This window comes from Pantherophis guttatus, chromosome 11 (assembly GCF_059756535.1).
Source record: "Pantherophis guttatus breed Tessera chromosome 11, ASM5975653v1, whole genome shotgun sequence".
Taxonomy (NCBI): domain Eukaryota; kingdom Metazoa; phylum Chordata; class Lepidosauria; order Squamata; family Colubridae; genus Pantherophis; species Pantherophis guttatus.
Window position 1 is genome coordinate 12026244 of NC_142073.1, and position 20892 is coordinate 12047135.

The following is a 20892-nucleotide window of genomic DNA, read 5'->3' on the forward strand; positions in this document are numbered from 1 at the left end:
CCAGCCCCCTGCCCAGGCAGGAAACCCTACAGCACTTCAGACAAATGGTTTATTCATTCATTCATTCATTCATTCATTCATTCATTCATTCATTCATTCATTTATTGGATTTGTATGCCGCCCTTCTCCCGAAGGACTCAGGGCGGCTCACAACAATAAGAAACAGAGAATACAAAAGTTAAAAAAAACAAATTAAAACAGAATATCATGGTTATCCAACATCTTCTTAAAAACTTCCAGTGTGTTGGAGCATTGCACAACTTCTGCAGGCAAGTGATGAGAACTGTAGTGCAATAGGCCTCCTGCGTGAACGGGGGGTTGGACTAGATGACCTCCAAGGTCCCTTCCCACTCTGCCGCCGGCCGCTCGCTCGTTTGCTCTGCTTCTCCTCGATCTGAAGAATTTGCAAAAGAGAAGGAAGTCTGTTCGTCTCCTGGCCAGTAGGCGTCGCTATAACACACACAGAGAATGAGAGAGACCGCCGACGGAATGCCGCACAAGAAAAGCCGGCCGGAATGGCTGAGGGAGGGGGAGGGGGCGGAGCTTGGAGAAGAGGGCGGGAAGGCGGGCTCGGCGAAGTCCCCGCCCCTTTCATTCAACATGGAGCGGCCTGGCTCCTCCCCCGGCCTCCCGTCATGCCCCGCGGCGGCCGGAAGCGGCGGCGGAGCGGAGGAGGAGGAGGAGGGGGGGCCGCGGCGGAGCGAGCGCTGGGATCCCCACACCGGCGGCGGCGGCGGCAGGTGTGAGCCGTCCGGATGGCGGAGTCCGGACCGCAGCCGCCGGGCGGCGCGCCCAGCCGGCACGAGAAGAGCCTGGGGCTGCTCACCACCAAGTTCGTCTCGCTGCTGCAGGAGGCCAAGGACGGCGTGCTCGACCTGAAGCTGGTGAGCCGGTGGGGGTGGGGGAGGGAGGGAAGGGGGAGGGGGGAAGGGAAGGGAAGGGCAGGACCCTCGCCTGGAGAAGCACAAGATCCCCCCCTCCCATCTCCCCCTCCCCGGGGAGAGGCAGCCAAGGTTTGCAAGTTTGCAGGTGTGTGGACTACAAAGCCCATCCGCCTGTGCGAGGGAGGGGGGAAGGGAAGGGCAGGACCCTCGCCTGGAGAAGCACAAGATCCCCCCCCCTCCCATCACCCCCTCCCCGGGGAGAGGCAGCCAGGTTTGCAGGTTTGCAGGTGTGTGGACTACAAAGCCCATCCGCCTGCGCGGGGGTGGAGGGAGGGAAGGGGGAAGGGAAGGGCAGAACCCTCGCCTGGAGAAGCACGAGATCCCCCCCCTCCCATCACCCCCTGCCCGGGGAGAGGCAGCCAAGGTTTGCAGGGGTGTGGACTACAAAGCCCATCCGCCTGTGCGAGGGAGTGGGGGAAGGGAAGGGCAGGACCCTCACCCGGAGAAGCACAAGATCCCCCCCTCCCATCCCCTCCTCCCCGGGGAGAGGCAGCCAGGTTTGCAGGTGTGTGGACTACAAAGCCCATCCGCCTGAGGGAGGGAGGGAGGGGGAAGGGAAGGGCAGGACCCTCGCCTGGAAAGGCACAAGATTCCCCCCCCCACATCTCCCCCTCCCCCGGGGGAGAGGCAGCCGGCCCGCAGGTTTGCAGGTGTGTGGACTACAAAGCCCATCCTGGGGATGGAAGTGCTGGCCGCGCTCTCAATGCCTTCCCCGGCCAGGAGAGGTTTGGGCCGGGCTCTGCTGCAGCCTCCAGGGAGGAGGGCTCTGTCTCCCTTCCCCCTTTCACCCCCCCTCCCCCCAGCCATGTGGGGCTGAAAGGGGGGTTTGCTGGTGGTCTTCTTTCCTTCCAGCAGCTCCGAGGGCGAGGACTACAACACCCATCTGCGCCCCGAGCCTGGGGAAAGAGGCTGCCAGCTAGGGTGCTTGGTTGCAAAGCCGGGCAAAGGGAGCCAAGGAGCATTCTCAGCTTGCTGGGCAGCAGCATCCTTTGCCTGGCATGTGTGGCTTTCTCGTGTGTGCACGCATGTGCGCCCCATGCACATGCTCCCTATTTGGTCACATTGACACGGCTTCTGTGTGAGCGTGACTCAGTCGTTGGGGAGGGAGAAACGATAGCTCTGGTGCGGTTGGGGGGTCTTCCACCCATCTCTCCCTCCGATGACCTTCCTTCCTTCCTTCCTTCCTTCCTTCCTTCCTTCCTTCCTTTTCCTTCCTTCCTTTTCCTTCTGTCCTTCCTTCCTTCCTTCTTTTTCCTTCCTTCCTTCCTTCTTTTTCCTTTCTTCCTTCCTTTTCTTTCCTTCCTTCCTTCCTTCCTTCCTTCCTTCCTTCCTTCTTTTTTCCTTCCTTCCTTCCTTCCTTTTTTTTCCTTCCTTCCTTCCTCCCTCCCTCCCTCCCTCCCTCCCTTCTTCCTTCCTTTTCCTTCTGTCCTTCCTTCCTTCTTTTTCCTTCCTTCCTTCCTTCTTTTTCCTTCCTTCCTTCCTTCCTTTTCTTTCCTTCCTTCCTTCCTTCCTTCTTTTTTCCTTCCTTCCTTCCTTCCTTCCTTCCTTCCTTCCTTCCTTCCTTCCTTCCTTCCTTCCTTCCTTTTCTTTCCTTCCTTCCTCCCTCCCTCCCTCCCTCCCTCCCTCCCTCCCTCCCTTCCTTCCTTCCTTCCTTCCTTCCTTCCTCTTTCCTTTTCTCATCCAGCATCAGCAGGGCAATGAGGGGGGGGGCATCCCCTTTGGAGTGGATGCCCGTGGCATTCAGCTTTTCGTCCTTTCTTTCCCTCCCTTCTGCCAGCTGGTGGGAGCCCTTTCTTCCCCTTTTCTCCCCCAACTCCCTTCCGCCACCTGCTTGCTTGCTTGCCAAGGCACAACCTCCCCCCCCCCTCCCCGAATGGTGCGACGGCTGCATTTTGTGCAGGAGCGAATCCGTTTGCCCACCTTCTGCCGACTTGCAGGTAGAAGCGATTCACGGTGGGTGATGAAGAGCTGCGGTACAGTTGCAACGGCCTTGGGCTCCCGTGCAGGCTTCCTTAGGCGTGTTTAGATTTCTGCAGAAATCTTTGTCCTGCTGCATTTGGGGGGTGGGGGGGAGGGAAGGGAGGAAGAGTCCCAAACTTCTTGAAACTATGGACAGTTGGTAGCGAGGGACAGCAGGGTGTCTCCCCAGAAACATACATAGGAAACCTAGAGCAAACTTTCCGGGCAGGAAGTTGTCTTCTTGTGCTGTGAACCACAGCTGAGGTTTAACACAGCATGGGTGAAGTACCAGTGAATCCCCATGTGAATAATAGATGGGGAAATACGGCCTTTTCGATGCTGAAGGGCAACTCCTAGCATCCTTCCCCGTTGGCCATGTGGACTGGGACTTGAGAGTTACCGTTCAGCAACATCTGGAGATAGCTGCAGATGTCTAGTCCTCTGTGGTTGCTACACAGAAACGGGTCGTTCTCTTTTCATTTTTTCATTTTTTCATTTTATTAAATTTGTATACCGCCCTACCCCCGAAGGACTCAGGGCGGTGAACAGCCATAAAATAAAACATATAGATACAAAATTTAAAATAAATATAAAACTAATTAAATAAATTTGGCTGAACCATTTTAAAACCCCAATAAATTAAAACCAAATTTAAAATTCCATTTAAAAAGAGGAAAAGTTTAGGTCAGGCCAGCTTGATGGAATAAGAACGTCTTAAGCGTGCGACGGAAGGTACGCAGATCCGGAATCCTCCGTATCTCCGGGGGGAGCTCGTTCCAGATCGTAGGTGCCCCCACAGAGAAGGCTCTCCCCCTGGGGGCCGCCAGTCAACATTGTTTGGTTCTCGACTTAGGATCACAATGGAGCCTCACATTTCTATTGCTAAGTGAGACAGTTAAGCGAATTTTGTCCCGAATTTTACGACCTTTCTTGCCGCAGTTAAGTGAATCACTGCCGTTGTTCAGTTAATGACACGGTTGTTAAACGAATCTGGCTCCCCCTCCCCCCTTTCTTACCTTGCTTGTAAAAGGGGATCACACGACCGTCATAAGTCACGGGACACTGCAACCGTCATAAGTATCAACCAGTTGCCAAGCATTTGAATTTTGATTACATAACCATGAGGTTGCTCCAATCATTTTCATTTCATTTCATTTTATTAAATTTGTATACCGCCCTACTCCCGAAGGACTCAGGGCGGTGAACAGCCATAAAATAAAACATATAGATACAAAATTTAAAGTAGAGATAAAACAAATTAAACAAATTTGGCTGAACCGTTTTAAAACCCCAACACATCAATGAGTAGATGTGTGAAAAATGCTCGTAAGTCACTTTTTTTCAGTGCCGTTGTAACTTCAAACAGTCCAGCTGTTGTAAGTCGAGGACTATCTGTGTATATTCCAAAAGGAAGCGGTGATGGGAAGTGTTGCTACAGCATTTATAAATATCATAGAAGTAAGCTCATCTGCATTCAGGCAAATCCAAAGAGTAGGAATGTTACTTCTTCTGCAGCGAAAACAATCCTTTGGCATCATAAAAAAATTTATAAATCCTATATATATGTGTGTGTGTCTGTGGGTCATTCTTGTTCAATGAATTGAAAAATGTGCTTTGAACATGCAGGATGGTACTTTCATCTAATGCAGTGTTCCTCAACTTTGGTAGCTTGAAGATGGGTGGACTTCAACTCCCAGAATCCCCCAGCCAGCAGTGCTGGCTGGGGGATTCTGGGAGTTGAAGTCCACCCATCTTCAAGCTTCCAAGGTTGAGAAACACTGATCTAATGTATTGCAGAAAAATAAAAACTGGCTCAAAATTCACTGCCACAGCACTGCCATTTCAGTATTTATCTATATACATAGCCACGATGAAAGAGAAACGATTTAACCATGTCGAGTAATGAAAATAAATTTGCAGTAGCATGCAGGAAACAAATTAAAAGCAGAGTGGTGCGGTGGCCTACAGGTGGAGCTCTCCCCTCAATCAGGACGCTGTGAGTTCGATCCTTTTTTTTTATTATTTTTTTTTTATTTGATTTATATGCCGCCCTTCTCCGGAGACTCAGGGCGGCTTACAGTGCGTTAAGCAATAGCCTTCATCCTTTTTTGTATATTTTATACAAAGTCAGCTTATTGCCCCCACAATCTGGGTCCTCAATTTACCTACCTTAGAAAGGATGGAAGGCTGAGTCAACCTTGAGCCTGGCGAGATTCGAACTTACTTTAATTGCAGACAGCTGGTGTTAAATTACAGTGCTTAGTCTGCAGAGCTATCCAGGCTCTGGATCAGGATCCTTGGTAGAGGCAGATATCTCTCTCTCTCTCTCTGGGCACAATGAGAATATATCTGCCGAACAAAACTCTGCACTGGCGATAAGAAGGGCATCCGGCCATTAAACGCTCTGCTAGCTCCATTCAGTTGCCCAGACACCACCTCGCAAGGGATTATGGGGTCGTTAAATGACGATGCAGGAAAAAAAATTAAAATGGAATACAAACAAATAAATAGAAGGCCCCAGAAAAAAAGAATGTGAGCCATTCTTGATTAGCAACCATGGCTGATGAATTGACAAAGCATGAAGCGCATTAGCCGAATCTGAACAACAGTTAATTTTTGCATAAGGTGCTCCGTTTTATGGTTATTGCAGCTGCTTTGTACAGTGTTAGATTTGGTGATGGGTTTGACGGTTTCACACCACAATAATCATTCCTAAAACAGATCGGCAGTTTTCAGTCTTAAAATAGACCGTCCTGAGCAATGGAGAATAGAGTTCTCGAGAAAGTTGTCTCAGCCTTCCATCCTTTCTAAGGTAGGTGAAATGAGGACCCAGTTTGTGGGGGCAATAAGCTGACTTTGTATAAATATACAAAAGGATGAAGGCTATTGCTTAACGCATTGTACGCCGCCCTGAGTCTCCGGAGAAGGGCGGCATATAAATCAATTTAAAAATAATAATAATAAAAAAGAAAAAGTTCACAAACAAGGTGTGATGTAATGAACACAGCTTTTGTGTTGTGATGGTCCAGGTATATATATATTTAACACTATGGTGCCTATGAACTCACCTCTTTTTTTGTTTGTTTGCCTTTGCAGGCAGCCGATACTCTGGCCGTGCGGCAAAAGAGACGTATTTATGATATTACAAATGTCCTTGAGGGCATTGGGCTAATTGAGAAGAAATCGAAGAACAGTATTCAGTGGAAGTGAGTAGGGGGGGACAGAAGCCCTGACACCAACTTCCATTGGAGGGGGCTGCAATTGCATCTACCGTTAGCCAGTCATACGTGTGAATCGGAGGCAGAACAATTTCTCTGAGCAGCTGTGGAGTGTCGGTGAAGTTTCTCAGTTCTCGGTCATCCAAGCCATGGTTGTCTCAGAGGTGCTTTCTCAAAAGGCAACTGGGCTTTTCTTTGTTTTTATTTGAAGACGTTTCGCTTCTCACCCAAGAAGCTTTTTTCAGTTCTGACTGACTGAATTGAGTCAGAACTGAAGGAGCTTCCTGGATGAGAAGTGAAACGTCTTCAAATAAAAACAAAGAAAAGCCCAGTTGCCTTTTGAAAAAAAAAAAACACCTTTGAGACAGCTGGGATGCGTGTGTGTCTCAATGTTTCCCTGAAGCTAGCTTTGGAAGAACTTTTATCAGTAGCAAGACCTCCCCTGATAATAAGCCCAATTGGGCTTTTGAATGCATGCACTAAAATAAGCCCCCCCCTGAAAATAAGGCAGCCCCGAAAATATTTAAACGTATGTGCAGCCGGTCCCCACCATTTCCTATGGTTAGAGTTAGGGAGACAGAGCTGGAAATCATCCGAGACGGTAAGAGGAGCCCCGTCTTGCTCCATGCACCCCAAAATAATAAGACCTCCCTGAAAATAAGGCCAAGTGCTTATTTCGGGGTTCCCGAATATAAAATATAAAACACGGTCTTATTTTCGGGGAAACATGGTGTATGTGTGTGTATAATATAAATATAATTTATTATATTTATTATATTTTTACATATATTTTACATATAATTATATTTATACATATAATTATATGTAAATATAAATATAATTTATATTTGCTGATAAAGAAATAAAGGGAGACTAGTATAGATCTATTTCAAGCTATTTAGCTCTCATCAGCTAGCCATACCCTTACTCAGATTTGAACTTGGGCTGCCTGCCTAATGGCAGTTGTATTAACCTCTGAGCCACAAGTTATCCTCCCTTTATCAGCTTGAGCCAGGGGAGAGATTAAGTGTTTTTCTGTCGAAGCACCTGATCTACCCCAATATGGAAAGGAGCATACTGCTTTCCTTTCGCCTGGTATAAAATGGTCTGTCATGAATGCAATTGCTTGAGGATTCCTGGATTGGAGCTGAAAGGCAAAAGGGAAGCAGTATGTTCCCTTCCATATTGGTGTAGACCAGGTGCTATTTAGCGCTCATCAGCTAGACAGACTCTTACTCGAATTCAAATATATATATATATATGTGTGTGTGTGTGTGTGTGTGTGTGTGTGTGTTTTCTCAGGTTTTTGCGGGTGTTTGTATGTAGGTCTTTGGTTATTCGGGTCTTCTCCCACGTAAAATTGGAAGTGTCTTGGCGACGTTTCGACGAAGTCTCATTCGTCATCTTCAGGCTGGTGTTCTCGGCTTCGTGCTCCTGGAAGCACGAAGCCGAGAACACCAGCCTGAAGATGACGAATGAGACTTCGTCGAAACGTCGCCAAGATACCTTCAATTTTACGCGGGAGAAAACCTGAATAACCAAAGACCTACATATATATATATATATATATAGAGAGAGAGAGAGAGAGAGAGAGAGAGAGAGAGAGAGAGAGAGAGAGAGAGAGAGAGAGAGAGAGAGAGAGAGAGAGAGAGAGATATTAATGGAGTGGTAAAGAGGAAGTTCAGTCCTGTTGCTTTGATCAGATAATTGATCTTCTAGGTTTGAAAACTTTTGAGACTTTTACTAGGGGGTTTCCCCACCCACCCTGGGAAAATATGAGGCAGAGAAGAACTTTGAAAAGGGTCTTTTGAGTTCTCTCATGGGTGCATTAAATGTGTCACTGAATCCTCTTTGGAAAAGAGAGAAACTAAAAGAGAGAAAACCTGGAAGGCTTTTCTTCAGCAGGCAGTGTGTGTGATTAAAATGGCCATTGTTATCGGATTCTTAATACGCTGTGGAAAAGGCCGACGCCTTGACTTCTCTTGTTTCCCGTTCTTGACAGAGGCGTGGGGCCTGGCTGTAATACTCGAGAAATTGCCCACAAATTGATTGAGTTGAAAGCAGAGATTGAGGACCTGGAGCATCGGGAACGAGAACTGGAACAGCAAAAGATGTGGGTGCAGCAGAGTATCAGAAATGTCACCGATGATGTACAGAACAAAGAATATCCTTGGAGTCTAGTCTGGTTCTTCCTGCTTTTGGGTTTCTTTGATGCTAAAACGCAGGTCCTTTCTGATGATTCTGCTTTGGCCTAACTTTACCTGGATATTTGGGACGGCAGGGCCCAGAATTCAGTCGTGTTGGCTGGGAATTCTGGAATTTGTAGTCTCAGTGTGAGAGCATCTCTCATCCTTATATCATTGATGATGTCAATTTCTATAGAGCTAGTTTTTTAATGCAAGCTATTTTCTGTTAGAAATGTTTCTAGGCAGGTAACCTAATTTGCACACAATAAGAGCAAAACAGCTAACATCAAATTAGAAAAGGCTCTTCTATTCCATTGCCCTAATAGCGTGAAATAAATAATGTTCCTTGTGTTTCAAATGAGTATCCTTTCTCTTATCGTTGCTTTTGATTTTGCCCTAGTTCTTCCTTAGATATTTTTCCTGTGTTGGTGGCCCATTTGTTGGGCTCCAATTGTCCAGGATTGGTGGTGGTGGGAGGGTAGGACAAAAGGAGGATTAATTTTCAACAGGATTGAGGCTTGTTAGGGTGTATGTTACATTTATTGTGCGTATCTATCTTGGAATGGCAGAAAACTGCTGATTTTCAACAATCCAGGTTTTGAGAGTTCAATCCTAGGCAGCGACCGATGTTTATCAAGGCACAGAGAGTAAATTTTTGCTGCGAACTTGGCATGGGCCACTGGAAGGGCATCCGGACGGTAAATGCTCAGCTCCATTCAGTCGCCCTGATTCCACCCTGATAAAAAGGGATTACGGGGCCGTAAAAAGAAAAAAAAAATACTATTGGGGTGGAAGGGGGAATGGTCTTGCTGAGTTTCAGAGGCAGCTGGTTTTTCCCTTAACTTCAGGAACATTAGCGTATGTGACAGATGAGGATCTTTGCAAGTGCTTCCCAGGTAAGGATGGCGTGTCCCTGCTTAACATAATTCCACCTTTGCAACATCTTCATAAGAAGTTGGTCCTTCCTTGGATCAACTTATCTTTGATTTGCGTTCTGGGTAGAATTGGGAGCGTGGGAGATGGGAAGAAACTTCCTGGCAATTAGGGACTGAAAACATGGTGCCCAGCTGGCGTTGGGAAAAGGAAGAACTGAGGAATGCGTAATCTTGGGTTGCTCTCATCTTAGCTCTGTTTCCTGAATTGCAGCGTTTTGATTTCTCGTTACAGGCGACACACTACTGGCCATCCGAGCTCCGTCAGGAACCCAGCTGGAAGTTCCCGTCCCTGAGGTGAGTGTAGATGTTTGGAGATGCTAGCAGAGAGAGCTCTCTTCAAGCCAGCATGCAGCAGCTTCGATGATTGAGGGCCTTTTTACAGCCAAACATATTTGACAGGTTACAAGTGTAAAATAAAGAAGGGGAAAGCTCTCTGCAAAAAGTTACCAATCAAATGCCAATAAAACAATGTGATGACACCAGGTGATGTCGTTGCACCAATACCGTCATCATATACCCGTGAATTGGCAAACCTATGGCACGCGTGTCAGAAGTGGCACGCAGAGCCCTCTCTGTGGGCACGCGCACCGTCACCAGCTGGTCTTCTAGTTTCCGGCTGGTGCCAGAGCAAGAAAATGGCCCGAAAAATAATCTGTTTTTGGCCATTTTTCAGACGGTTTTTCGGCTATTTTCAAGGCTGTTTTTCAGCTGTTTTTGGGCCAAAAGCAGCCTCCAAAATGGCCTGAAAACAGCCCAGAAAATAGCCTGCAAACAGCCCCCAAAACAACCAAAAACCAGGCCGTTTTTCGGGCCGTTTTCAGGCACCTCCAAAAACGGCCTGAAAACAACCAAAAATGGCCAAAAAACAGGCATGTGCACGCTGCCCAGCTGGTCTTTGGGTTTCTGGTGCTCTGGCACGCACATTCGTTCTGGTTTGGGCACTTGGTGCCCAAAAGGTTCGCCATCACTGTCATATACTGTTCATATATAAGAGCGTTGATAGTACAGTGGTCTAAGCACCCTGTTATTAACACAGCTGCCTGCAATTTACTGCTGGTTTGAATCTCTCCAAGGCTCAAGGTTGACTCAGCCTTCCATCCTTTCTAAAGTAGGTGAAATGAGGACCAAGTTTGTGGGGGCAATAAGCTGACTTTGTATAAATATACAAAAGGATGAAGGCTATTGCTTAACGCATTGTAAGCCGCCCTGAGTCTCCGGAGAGTCATCTTGCTGTGCCCAGGGGTAGGGCATTCTCTGTGGGTGCTCCCACCCTCTGGAATGAATTACCTACCGAGCTCCGGACGGCTCCTGATCTCCGCTCCTTCCGTCGGGACCTGAAGACTTGGCTGTTTAAGCAAATAGGCTGACTCTGATTCCGGGTTTTTATTAATATTATTAATTAGTTATTTGGTTTAAAATGGGATTTTATTGTACTTGTTTCTTAACTTGTGTTCGCCGCCCTGAGTCCTTCGGGAGAATGGCGGCATATAAATACATGTAATAAATAAATATACTTGCGTCCCTGCAACCTCACTTTTTCTTTCTCTCTAGGGCTTAAACGGCCAAAGGAAATACCAGATCCACTTGAAGAGTAGCAACGATTCCATTGATGTTCTTCTAGTCAACAAAGATGCCTGGAGCTCTCCTCCAGTGGTGCTTCCTGTCCCTCCCCCCGAAGACCTCATTCAGTGCCAGCCAATCACACCCTCTAAGAAGCCATCCCTTGCCCCGTCCCAGGAGGCCTCTCTTCCCAGTGGTGCCCACCCTCCTGCGTCTGTACCCAGCAGCACGCAAGACCACAGATGCTCTGTGCCCAAATCGACAGGTGAGCTGTAAAGTGAAAAGAGCCGAGAGGTGGCGCAGTGGTTAGAGTGCAGCACTGCAGCACTGCTACTTCAGCTGACTGCTAGCTGCAGTTTGGCAGTTCAAATCTCACCGGCTCAAGGTTGACTCATTCCGAAGAGCTGGAATGAGGTCGGTTAACCCTTTCAGAGAGATTTAGAATAGAATGGAATAGCAGAGTTGGAAGGGACCTTGGAGGTCCCTGCTTAGGCAGGAAACCCTACACCACTTCAGACAAATGGTGATCCAACATCATCTTTAAAACTTCCAGTGTTGGAGCATTCACAACTTCTGGAGGCAAGTAGTTCCACTGATTAATTGTTCTAACTGTCAAGAAATTTCTCCTTATTCTAGGTTGCTTCTCTCTTTGATTAGTTTCCACCCATTGCTTCTTGTCTTGTTTTCAGGTGCTTTGGAGAATAGCTTGACTCCCTCTTCTTTGTGGCAGCCCCTGAGATATTGGAACACTGCTATCATGTCTCCCCTGGTTCTTCTTTTCATTAAACTAGACATACCCAGTTCCTGCAACCGTTCTTCATACGGTTTGGCGTCCAGTCCCCTAATCATTTTCCTGGAGAAGGAAGAGAATTTTGCTCTAAAAATAAAAACATTTCCTTTTGAAAATTGGGAATGTGGATGAGAGAGGAGCCTGTTTAACAGCCCTGCTCGGACTATTCCTTTCACTAAAACTGCCCTTTGGCAAGACAGCCAAACGAGTATCGATATGGCCTTTGGGCAGCCATAGAGTAATGTTGTCAACTTTGGGTTTCTTTACAGGAGAGGAAAAAATGCAAAGAAGAGCAACTAAGATGATTAAGGGCATGGAGAGAAAAGCATGAAGAATGGTTGGGCATGGCTAGTCTAGAGAAAAGAAGGACTAGGGGTGACATGATAGCAGTATTCCAGTATTTGAGGGGCTGTCACAAAGGGGGGGGGTGTCAGCTTATTTTCCAAACCACCAGATAAGAAACAATGGAAGGAAACTAACCCAGGAGAGAAGCATCCTGGAGTAAAGGAGAAACTTCCTAACAGTGAGGACAATTAACCAGTGGAACAGCTTGCCACCAGAAGTTGTGGGTGAGGTTTTTAAGAAGACACTGGACAGTCACCTGTCTGAAATGGTATAGGGCCATGATGGCGAGCCTATGGCACACGTGCTGGAAGTGGCACACAGAGCCATCTCTCCAGACAAGCCAGCCGTTGCCTGCTGCTCTTCCGGGTTCCAGTGTGCACACGCGTGCGGGCCAGTTGGTCTTTGCGTATGTGGGAGCGCTGGAACCGGAAGAGCAGTTCCCCAGGGTGCATGCGCACGCTGGGAAGCTGACCTTCCGGTTTCCAGTGAACTCATGCGTGCTGGCCAACTGGTCTTCGCGTGCGCATGCGCACCAGAAACCAGAAGATCAGAAGACCGGCATGCATGCGCACACGGGAAACAGGAAGCTCAGCTTTCCAGCATGCGCATGTGTGCCGGGGAACTGCTCTTCCGGTTTCCGGTGCTCCCTTGCACATGTGCATGCTCCCATTTCAGCACTTGGTGCCCAAAAGTTCGCCAACGCTGGTATAGGGTCTCCTACTTGAGCTGGGGGTTGGACTAGAAGACCTTCAAGGTCCCTTCCACCTCTGTTCTGAAGTACTTTTCCTGATGGTTGCTATGAGAGCGCCAGCTGTTTTTCCCCAGCTCTGTGGAATTCATCCTACACAACGGGTCATTGAGTGGCATGCAAGTTTAAATAACAGTTTCTCTTTTTGTCACCCTCTTCCCATTGCAGAGACGGGCACCTCGACAGCAGAATCAAAAAGCAGTGAGGAGTTGGACTCGCTTACCCCTTCGACTGTACCGGCCAGCCCACCGGCTGGGCTTGACACGCAGCCCCTCCAATCCTCTGCCTTGCTGGACAGCAGCTCTGTCCTACCCAGCTCCTTTACCTCTTTTGAACCAATCAAGTCCTTCCCCACAGAAAGTAAGTGCGCTGGGTTTTCCAGCTGTCGGGCGGGCGGTTATGATGGATCAAAACAGTACAGAACCTCTGGCTGAGTTTGTTTGGCTCTGACCCCTGCATTGTGCTTCGATGTGGGGGCTGTTTTCAGTTCCAAAGTCATTGGGTGTGTTTGACAGTCTCTACTGGCTCCCTTTCTCAGGCGTTCTGCTAAAATGAAGCAGAGATAGAGGAAGTGATCAATAACCAGGAGACATGAGCTGTCTAGATACAGCGTTTCCCAGCCAGGACAACTCTTTAAGCTGTGTGGACTTCAACTCCCAGAATTCCCCAGCCAGCATGAATTCTGGGACTTGAAGTCCACACAGCTTAAAGTTGTCCTGGCTGGGAAAAATCACTGGCGTAGACCAGGGGTCTCCAACCTTGGCAACTTTACAACTTGTGGACTTCAGCTCCCAGAATTCCCCAGCCAGCATGAATTCTGGGACTTGAAGTCCACACAGCTTAAAGTTGTCCTGGCTGGGAAAAACCACCGGCGTAGACCAGGGGTCTCCAACCTTGGCAACTTTACGACTTGTGGACTTCAACTCCCAGAATTCCCCAGCCAGCATGAATTCTGGGAGTTGAAGTCCACACAGCTTAAAGTTGTCCTGGCTGGGAAAAATCACTGGCGTAGACCAGGGGTCTCCAACCTTGGCAACTTTACGACTTGTGGACTTCAACTCCCAGAATTCCCCAGCCAGCATGAATTCTGGGAGTTGAAGTCCACAAGTCGTAAAGTTGCCAAGGTTGGAGACCCCTGGTGTAGACAATGGAAATCTTCGAGTGACATAAAAGCAAGATCTCTTAGCAGACTGCGGTTTCTGGAATTGTCTCTTGGCCTTTTCCCTACCTGGGCTCCTGAATACGTCGGAATGACTGCTTCCAGGATTCGTCTCTCTATTCATATGGGGAACGGCAGCCCCAAACATCTGAAGGACTTCGGGTTGGAAACAGAGCTGGCCTGTGCCACAATAATTGCCATTGGTCTTTAAGATGTGCAACGTTTGTTCTTTTTTTTTTTTTTTTTCTTCCAGTCCTGGAATTGCCCAAAGAGCTTTCAGAAATGTTTGAGCCAACCAGAGGTGCGTTGCTAGTGTCCCTGTAGCAAACCTTGTTCGTGCTTTTGCCTTTTTTTTCTTTCGGAAGTTGCAGAAAAGTCAGGCGTCAGGCTTTCGATGCTATCTCAAAATAAATGAACTTCCAAACTGCCCATCTTTAAGGAAATTTTCTCTTTATTCGAGAACAGCAACCGGATTCTGACTCTTTCGTGGTCAGTACTGACCTTTGCCCCCCAATCCCTCCCTTTCCGATCCCCAATTCTCTGCTTCTCATTGGCTATCTTCCAAGTCACTCTCCTGATTCCTTTTCCCGTCAGTTCACAGGAATGTTTCCCCCCCCTCCTCATCTCCAAGGAGACCGAAACTTCAAAGGGATTTAGCAGGCAAAAGTTCAGGCTTCATCCTCCCTTTTCTATGTCAGCACTGAGACGCTGACATCAGGCTATTTTAAAGCAGATGTGAATTGGGCTCTCTATTGGGCCCTTGTAGAATAAGCAACAGAAGGAAGCACTTTCTCTCGGCTTAGGTCTCCTGTGCTGGTTGTAAGAAGGACTCTTTATATGCTGAAAGATTAAAACATTTAAACCTGTTACCGAAGGGTTATTTCAAGGAGATTTCATTTGGTTTTTTTTATTTTTATTTTTATTTTATTTTGAATTTGTATACCGCCCTTCTCCCTGAGGACTCAGGGCGGTGAACAGCCAAGTAAAAACATCAAGTACAAATATTAAAATACAGTTAAAAATATATATATATAAATTTGGCCCCATTAATTAAAAACAATAAACAAAACACTTAAAAACACTGGTTACCTGCGTAGACCAAATCCATCCCTGGGGAAAGAAGCAGCAGCTGCTAAAAATGCATTGTTTTGATGTTGCTCGTGCAGGAGCCTGCAGAATCTGCCCAATTACTCATACGTAGTCAAGAGAGGAGCGAATTGAGACATTGAGACAGAAGAAACTGGGCTGAAACAATGACCCGTCAAATTTGGGGCAACGGGATATTTTGCACTCGCGTAAACTTCTGGCGCATTCTTTTTCTTCTTCTTCTTCTTCCCACAGAGTGCGTGAATTCCGAGTTGCTTGAAGAGCTGATGTCATCGGAAGGTAGGACTGCATTTCTTCAACTCCCACTTCAACTTCGGAGCGGGGGCCACGTCGGATAGCAGAGAAGACTAGGGAACGCAGCTTTAAAAAAATCTGCGTTGTTTTAGTTGAGCGTGGCTGGCTGGCTGGCCGGGGAATTCTGGGAAATTGTCTTAAAAGTTGCTGAGGTTGAGAGAGATTGGGCTAAAAGGCCGTGATGGTGAACCTATGGCATGTGTGCCAGAGGTGGCAGGCAGAGCCTTCTGTGGGCATGTGCACCGTTGCCAGCTGCTCTTATGATTTCCGATGTGCGCCAGCCAGCTGATCTTCGTGTGTGCCGGCCTCCTGGTCTTCAAGTTTCTGGCACTCCAGCACCCACAAAGAGCAGCTGGCTGGCACGCATGTGTGCACCAGAAACCAGAATACTGGGTGGCCGGCACGCGCATGCACACTGGGCAGCTCTAGTGTTCTAGTTTGGGCACTCTGTGCCGAAAAGATTCGTCATCACTGGGCTAAGGGGTGGGTGGAATTGCTGAGTCAGAAGAGGTACCAGCTTCCTAAAAGTCTCCTTTTCTCTCTCCGGGCAGTGTTTGCTCCTTTACTCCGCCTCTCCCCGCCTCCCGGAGACCACGACTACATCTACAACTTGGATGAGAGCGAAGGCGTGTGCGACCTTTTCGACGTCCCGATTCTCAACCTCTGACTTGGACTGCCTTGGATGCATGGATGGACGGACTTTGGGATATGGAGTCTTTTTTTTTTTTTTTTCCTTCTTTTTTTTTTAAGAAAGAAAACCTGTCTCGAGGGAATGTGGGGGAAACCCCCCCAAACTCTTCATTTTGGATTTTATTTTTTATTTTTTTTTTGTCTGCTAGTGCTTGAGTGAAACACAGAGCTGCTCTGGTCTAGACCGAAAACTCAAGGAGGATGAGACTCTCGATTCCAGCTTTTTTTTCCCTTTCTTTCTTTCTTCTTCTTCCCTGGCTTATCTTAGTCCGCTCCTTGTCCTTTCATGGATCCTGGGTGAGCCTCCTTCCCAGGCACCTGCTGTTGAACCTTGCCGAGCAGCAAAAGCGCTTCCTTGAGTCCCATCCCTACCTCCACCTAGCCTGTTTTGGCATCCTTGCACTGCTGGGGGCACTTTGCATCTCCCCCTCTCTTCCTTCTTCCTTTCTGGTTACCAGCAGAACAGCTGAACCGTAGCCTGGTGGGTTATGGGAAAATCCACCCCTGGCCTCCCTTTTGGCTCGTCCGTAAGAATTCAAACGAGACGGGGCATTTCTCTCTTTAGCAATCGTCTGCTTTTGGCATGATGGAATGAATGCAGGCGTCTCAGCCGCTCCCCGGATCGTTTTTTTTTTTTTTTTTTTTTTTTTAAATGTGCTTAAAAGTGGCGTTTCAAGTAACCCTCCTGGTCCATCTGATTAACATCAAAGCACGAAGCCCCTTTCCCTTGTAGGCTGCGTAGACTTCAATCGTGTGTGTGCGTGTGTGTTTTTAAGGTGCCAGTTTTGCACAGTCACTTTTCCTCCAAAGAGTCAGAACTGAGAAACGATTTGTTAAAAAAAAAAAAAAGGGGGGGGGTGCGAAACAAGTTGGGGCTTCAAACAGGTGGGACCTGCCTGTTGTCAACACAAAGCCTATTTTTGCACACCCGTCCCTCTCTACCCCCTATGTCTCCGTCGGGAGCCTCCGCTGGAGGAGATTTAGTCACACCTAGTGAAGTGAGTCTCAATAGCGGGTCCTCCTTCCATAGCTGCTAGAATAGGGCTTTTTGGGATGCGCCGGGGGCTGCTGTTTCCCTTCGTGGATTTGCTAGCTGTAGTACATTGCCGGTCCTGTTGACGCAGTCCGACTTCTCTTTGGAACTTAACCATGGCGTGCCCTTTTCCGCATTCTCTCCAATACGCACCATCGGCCTCTCCGTTGGGGGTGGGTGGGGGTGGGTGTCCTCTCCTGATCCTCGGGACGTGGATGGAAGGAGCCCTCGCTTTCCCCATCCTCCCCCTCTGCACTTCCGAACCTCCTCCCCTCTTGAAAGCCATATCCTTTTCACCGCCCGTTGGCCTCCGGGTTACGCTGCTTGTGCAAACCCTGAACGTCATTTCCCGGATTCCTAGACTGTCGCAGGTGCCGAAGGCCCCCTTCCTGCAGTGGGGCTGGTAAGGTGGGAAGGGTTTTGATCCGAAGGGGGGAAAACCCTCTCCCACATCCCAGCCCATGAACGGCCTGGCTGAAAAAATCTCTTTTTGATGGGACTGAATGAAGAAATGTGCTGCTTAGAATTGTGGAAGGGTTCACGTGAGCGGGCGGGCCTGATCCTGATCTCCCCTCCCCTTCCGTTCCCCTCCCCCCCTGTAATCAGGGAACGTTTCTATTGTCGTTAGGGAGACCTAGGCAAAGCTGGGTGGCCCTCTACCTCGACCTTGTCCGCTATAAGATGGGTGGACTTCAGCTTCCAGAATTCCCTAGTCTAGCCATAGCGGCTGGGGAATTCTGGGAGTTGAAGTCCACCCGTTTGAAAGCTCCCAGGCTTGAAAACACCTGGGCGAAAGGATCCACAAAAGCGACTTCTGAGTTTTTCTGGATATGAAATAGATCTAGATCCGAGGTCTTCAAACTTGGCAGACTTTAAGACTTGTGGTAGCTGGCTGGAAAATTCTGGGAGTTGACGTCCACCAGTCTTAAAGCTGCCAAGTTTGAAGACCTCGGATCTAGAGATTTTCACCTCCCCAGCCTAGGAGCAGGCAGGTGACTGTCTCAAAAAAACCCCTCTGGAGCCCCGTTTGCCTCTCTTGAAAGGACACAGTCCCACCTCCAGAGTTTCTGAGCTCTTCTTCCAGCTCTTGTGTGGCTGTCTCCGGCGAGCCACGGGACTTCTCTTGCCTGCCTCCATTGCATCCCCTCCCTGCCTGTCGTACGTGGTTTGGGCCTGCTCTTCAGCGACCAAACCTTCGTTTCTCTTTGCCGTCACCTTCTTGGCGCCCCGACCCCCCCTTAGGTGACATTCCCCCAAAGGATGCATACACAGAGGAAATGTTTGGGGGGAGGGGAAGGGAGAGAAATGAGTTTTGATTCATAGAAAAAAAAGATTATTTTTATACTTTTTTGCAGCAGAAGACACTTGCCTGTAATATTTGTACAGTTTTTTTTTTCCTGAGTGAATAAACAAACTTTCCAAAGCTTTCTGCCTATCGTGTTGTCAAAAGAAGGCATTTCATACCCCCAGTTCAGCGGTTCAAATCCCTAGTGCCGCCTAACGGGGTGAGCTCCCGTGACTTGTCCCAGCTTCTGCCAACCTAGCAGTTCGAAAGCACGTAAAAAAAATGCAAGTAGAAAAATAGGGACCACCTTTCGTGGGAAGGGAACAGCGTTCCGTGCGCCTTTGGTATTTAGTCATGCTGGCCATATGACCACGGAGACATCTTCGGACAGCGCTGGCTCTTTGGCTTTGAAATGGAGATGAGCACCACCCCCTAGAGTTGGGAACGACTAAGCACAGATGTGCGAGGGGAACCTTTAACTTTTTATGGTACATCTGCCATCTTGTGATGCCAAGGGTTTGGACTACAAAATGTCCTGAGTGTAGATTGTTTTTAAGATTTGGCATCTGACTCCCAGGGTCTTCTTTTCAGGTAGCCTCTTTGGGTCCCAGGTGTGTTTATTATTAGTACTTAAGAATGAAAGGCAGGAGTGGAATGTACGGTCCCATATAAGGACCGTATAAAGATGAAAGAATTACCACCTGCTTGGATTGAAATAACTACACAAGTCCTTTTTTTTTTTTTAATTTGATTTATATGCCGCCCTTCTCCAGACTCAGGGCGGCTTACAATGTGCTAAGCAATAGCCTTCATCCTTTTGTATATTTATACAAAGTCAGCTTATTGCCCCCACAAACTGGGTCCTCAATTTACCCACCTTAGAAAGGATGGAAGGCTGAGTTGACCTTGAGCCTGGTGAGATTCGAACTCGCAGTAATTGCAGGCAGCTGGTCTTAATAACAGGGTGCTTTAGACCACTGTACTACCAAGGCTCTTAGGATTCCAGAATTGATCTACTGAACATAGCACTAGATCTGGGGTCCAATTTGGTGTAGGATCAACAGTAAATCAGCAACTTCTAGAAAACACAAATTTTCTTTTACTACAGTTATTGTCCCTGAGTGATGGAGAGAAGAGTTATTGCATCCAGAATACATCAGGTGGGGGAGACCAACAGGATAAATACCCCTGCCCCAATAATGGTTTATTTGGGGGAGGGTATTTTTTTCGGTGTCATCGTCTTTCCCACTTGACTCGTTCTGGATGCAAGACTGTTGTAGGTCCATCACTATGGGACAATATTAACACTGTCATGAGACAATGGAGCCTCTCCTGAAGCGGAAATTCCAGAACTGGCCTTCATCAGCTGTGTGAGGCTTAGCATCAGGCAAGGACCACCAGAGCGCCATCATGGGAAAACGAAAGGGCTCCAGTATGGGACTGGGAAGACTGGAGAACCTCAGAGGATTGTGGCAAGAAGAGGAGTTGTTCTTTGTAAGGCATCTGAAGCCCTGCAAAGAGACCATGAATGCCGTCGGTGGAAGGTCTGTGACTGGCACTCAGCAAGCCAGCTGCTCCTGTTGTTCCTCTGCCAGCCGGAAGCCACATCTGTTGGCCAGTCTAAATAGTTGCCAGGGGTGGTTGCTCGGGCCCCGTCTTCTGACAAAAGGGCCAAGAGTTGGGCTGCCCTAAGGAAACGATGGGCATCGAAGGATAATTCCAGGAAGGAGCAGAATGGAGGGTTTGGGGGGAAAGGAGAAGAAAAGGAGCTAGCCTGCACAAGGGGCCTCAGCTCTTTTGAGGCAGCTGGAGAAGCAGCCGTGGGTTTGTTTGCTGGACCAACCTTCCTTGGACAGTTCACATAACCTGCTGGAAAAAAAGCCCAAGATTGGGGAATCATTGGCAGGACTAAAGCCCAGAAGTTTCATTTTCATTTCATTAAAATTTCGTTTTAATGTATGCCGATTAGCGTACATTCAAAGTGACAATAAAGTTATTCTACTCCTGTTCTATTCTGCTCTATTTTTTTCTTTTCTATTCTCTATTCTATTCTATTCTATTCTATTCTAGCCTATCCTATTCTTTATTCTATTCTATTATTCTATTCTATCGTATCCTATTCTTTATTCTATCCTATCCTATCCTAGCCTATTCCTATTCTATTCTATCCTTTCTTTATTCTATTCTATTCTATTTATTCTATTCTATCGTATCCTATTCTCTATTCTATTCTATTATTCTATCCTATCCTATCTCTTATTCTATTCTATTCTATTCTATTCTATCCTATCGTTTCTCCTATTCTATTCTATTCTATCCTTTATTCTATTCTATTCTATTCTATTATTCTATTGTATTCTAGTCTAGTTTAGTTTAGTCTAATTGTACTCTATATTCTATTCTATTCTATTCTATTCTATTCTATTCTTTCCATTCCATTCCATTCCGTATTTTCTATTCTATTCTATTCTATTCTATTCTATTCTATTCTATTCTATTCTATTCTATTCTATTCTATTCTATTCTATTCTATTCCTATTCCTATTCCTATTCCTATTCCATCCCAATCCTACCCCTATTCCATTCCATTATTTCCCGTCCTATTCCCTTCTCTCCTATTCCTCCATTCCTACCCCCAT

At 47.5% G+C, this 20892-nt stretch overlaps 1 protein-coding gene across 2 annotated transcripts; it reads left to right on the plus strand.

Annotated features, from left to right (window-relative positions):
- Window positions 1-635: 635 nt before the first annotated feature.
- Window positions 636-18391, plus strand: E2F4 (E2F transcription factor 4). 2 transcript variants are annotated; one of them, XM_087877288.1, is made up of 10 exons: window positions 636-884; window positions 6000-6109; window positions 8124-8285; window positions 9160-9203; window positions 9475-9536; window positions 10794-11067; window positions 12854-13045; window positions 14098-14145; window positions 15186-15230; window positions 15797-18391. In XM_087877288.1, exons 1-10 carry the CDS (start codon window positions 756-758, stop codon window positions 15910-15912), a joined length of 1182 nt encoding a protein of 393 aa, XP_087733414.1. In that variant the 5' UTR covers window positions 636-755; the 3' UTR covers window positions 15913-18391. The 2 variants fall into 2 exon arrangements, with proteins under 2 accessions (XP_087733414.1, XP_087733415.1); XM_087877289.1 differs by lacking the exon at window positions 14098-14145.
- Window positions 18392-20892: the final 2501 nt, after the last annotated feature.

Coding starts and splice junctions, on each gene's coding strand:
- E2F4 (XM_087877288.1), top strand. CDS start 756: ATGGCGGAGTCCGGACCGCAGCCGCCGGGCGGCGCGCCCAGCCGGCAC. Junction 9,537..10,793: donor TGGAAGTTCCCGTCCCTGAG/GTGAGTGTAGAT, acceptor CTTTCTCTCTAG/GGCTTAAACGGCCAAAGGAA. Junction 15,231..15,796: donor AGAGCTGATGTCATCGGAAG/GTAGGACTGCAT, acceptor CTCTCCGGGCAG/TGTTTGCTCCTTTACTCCGC.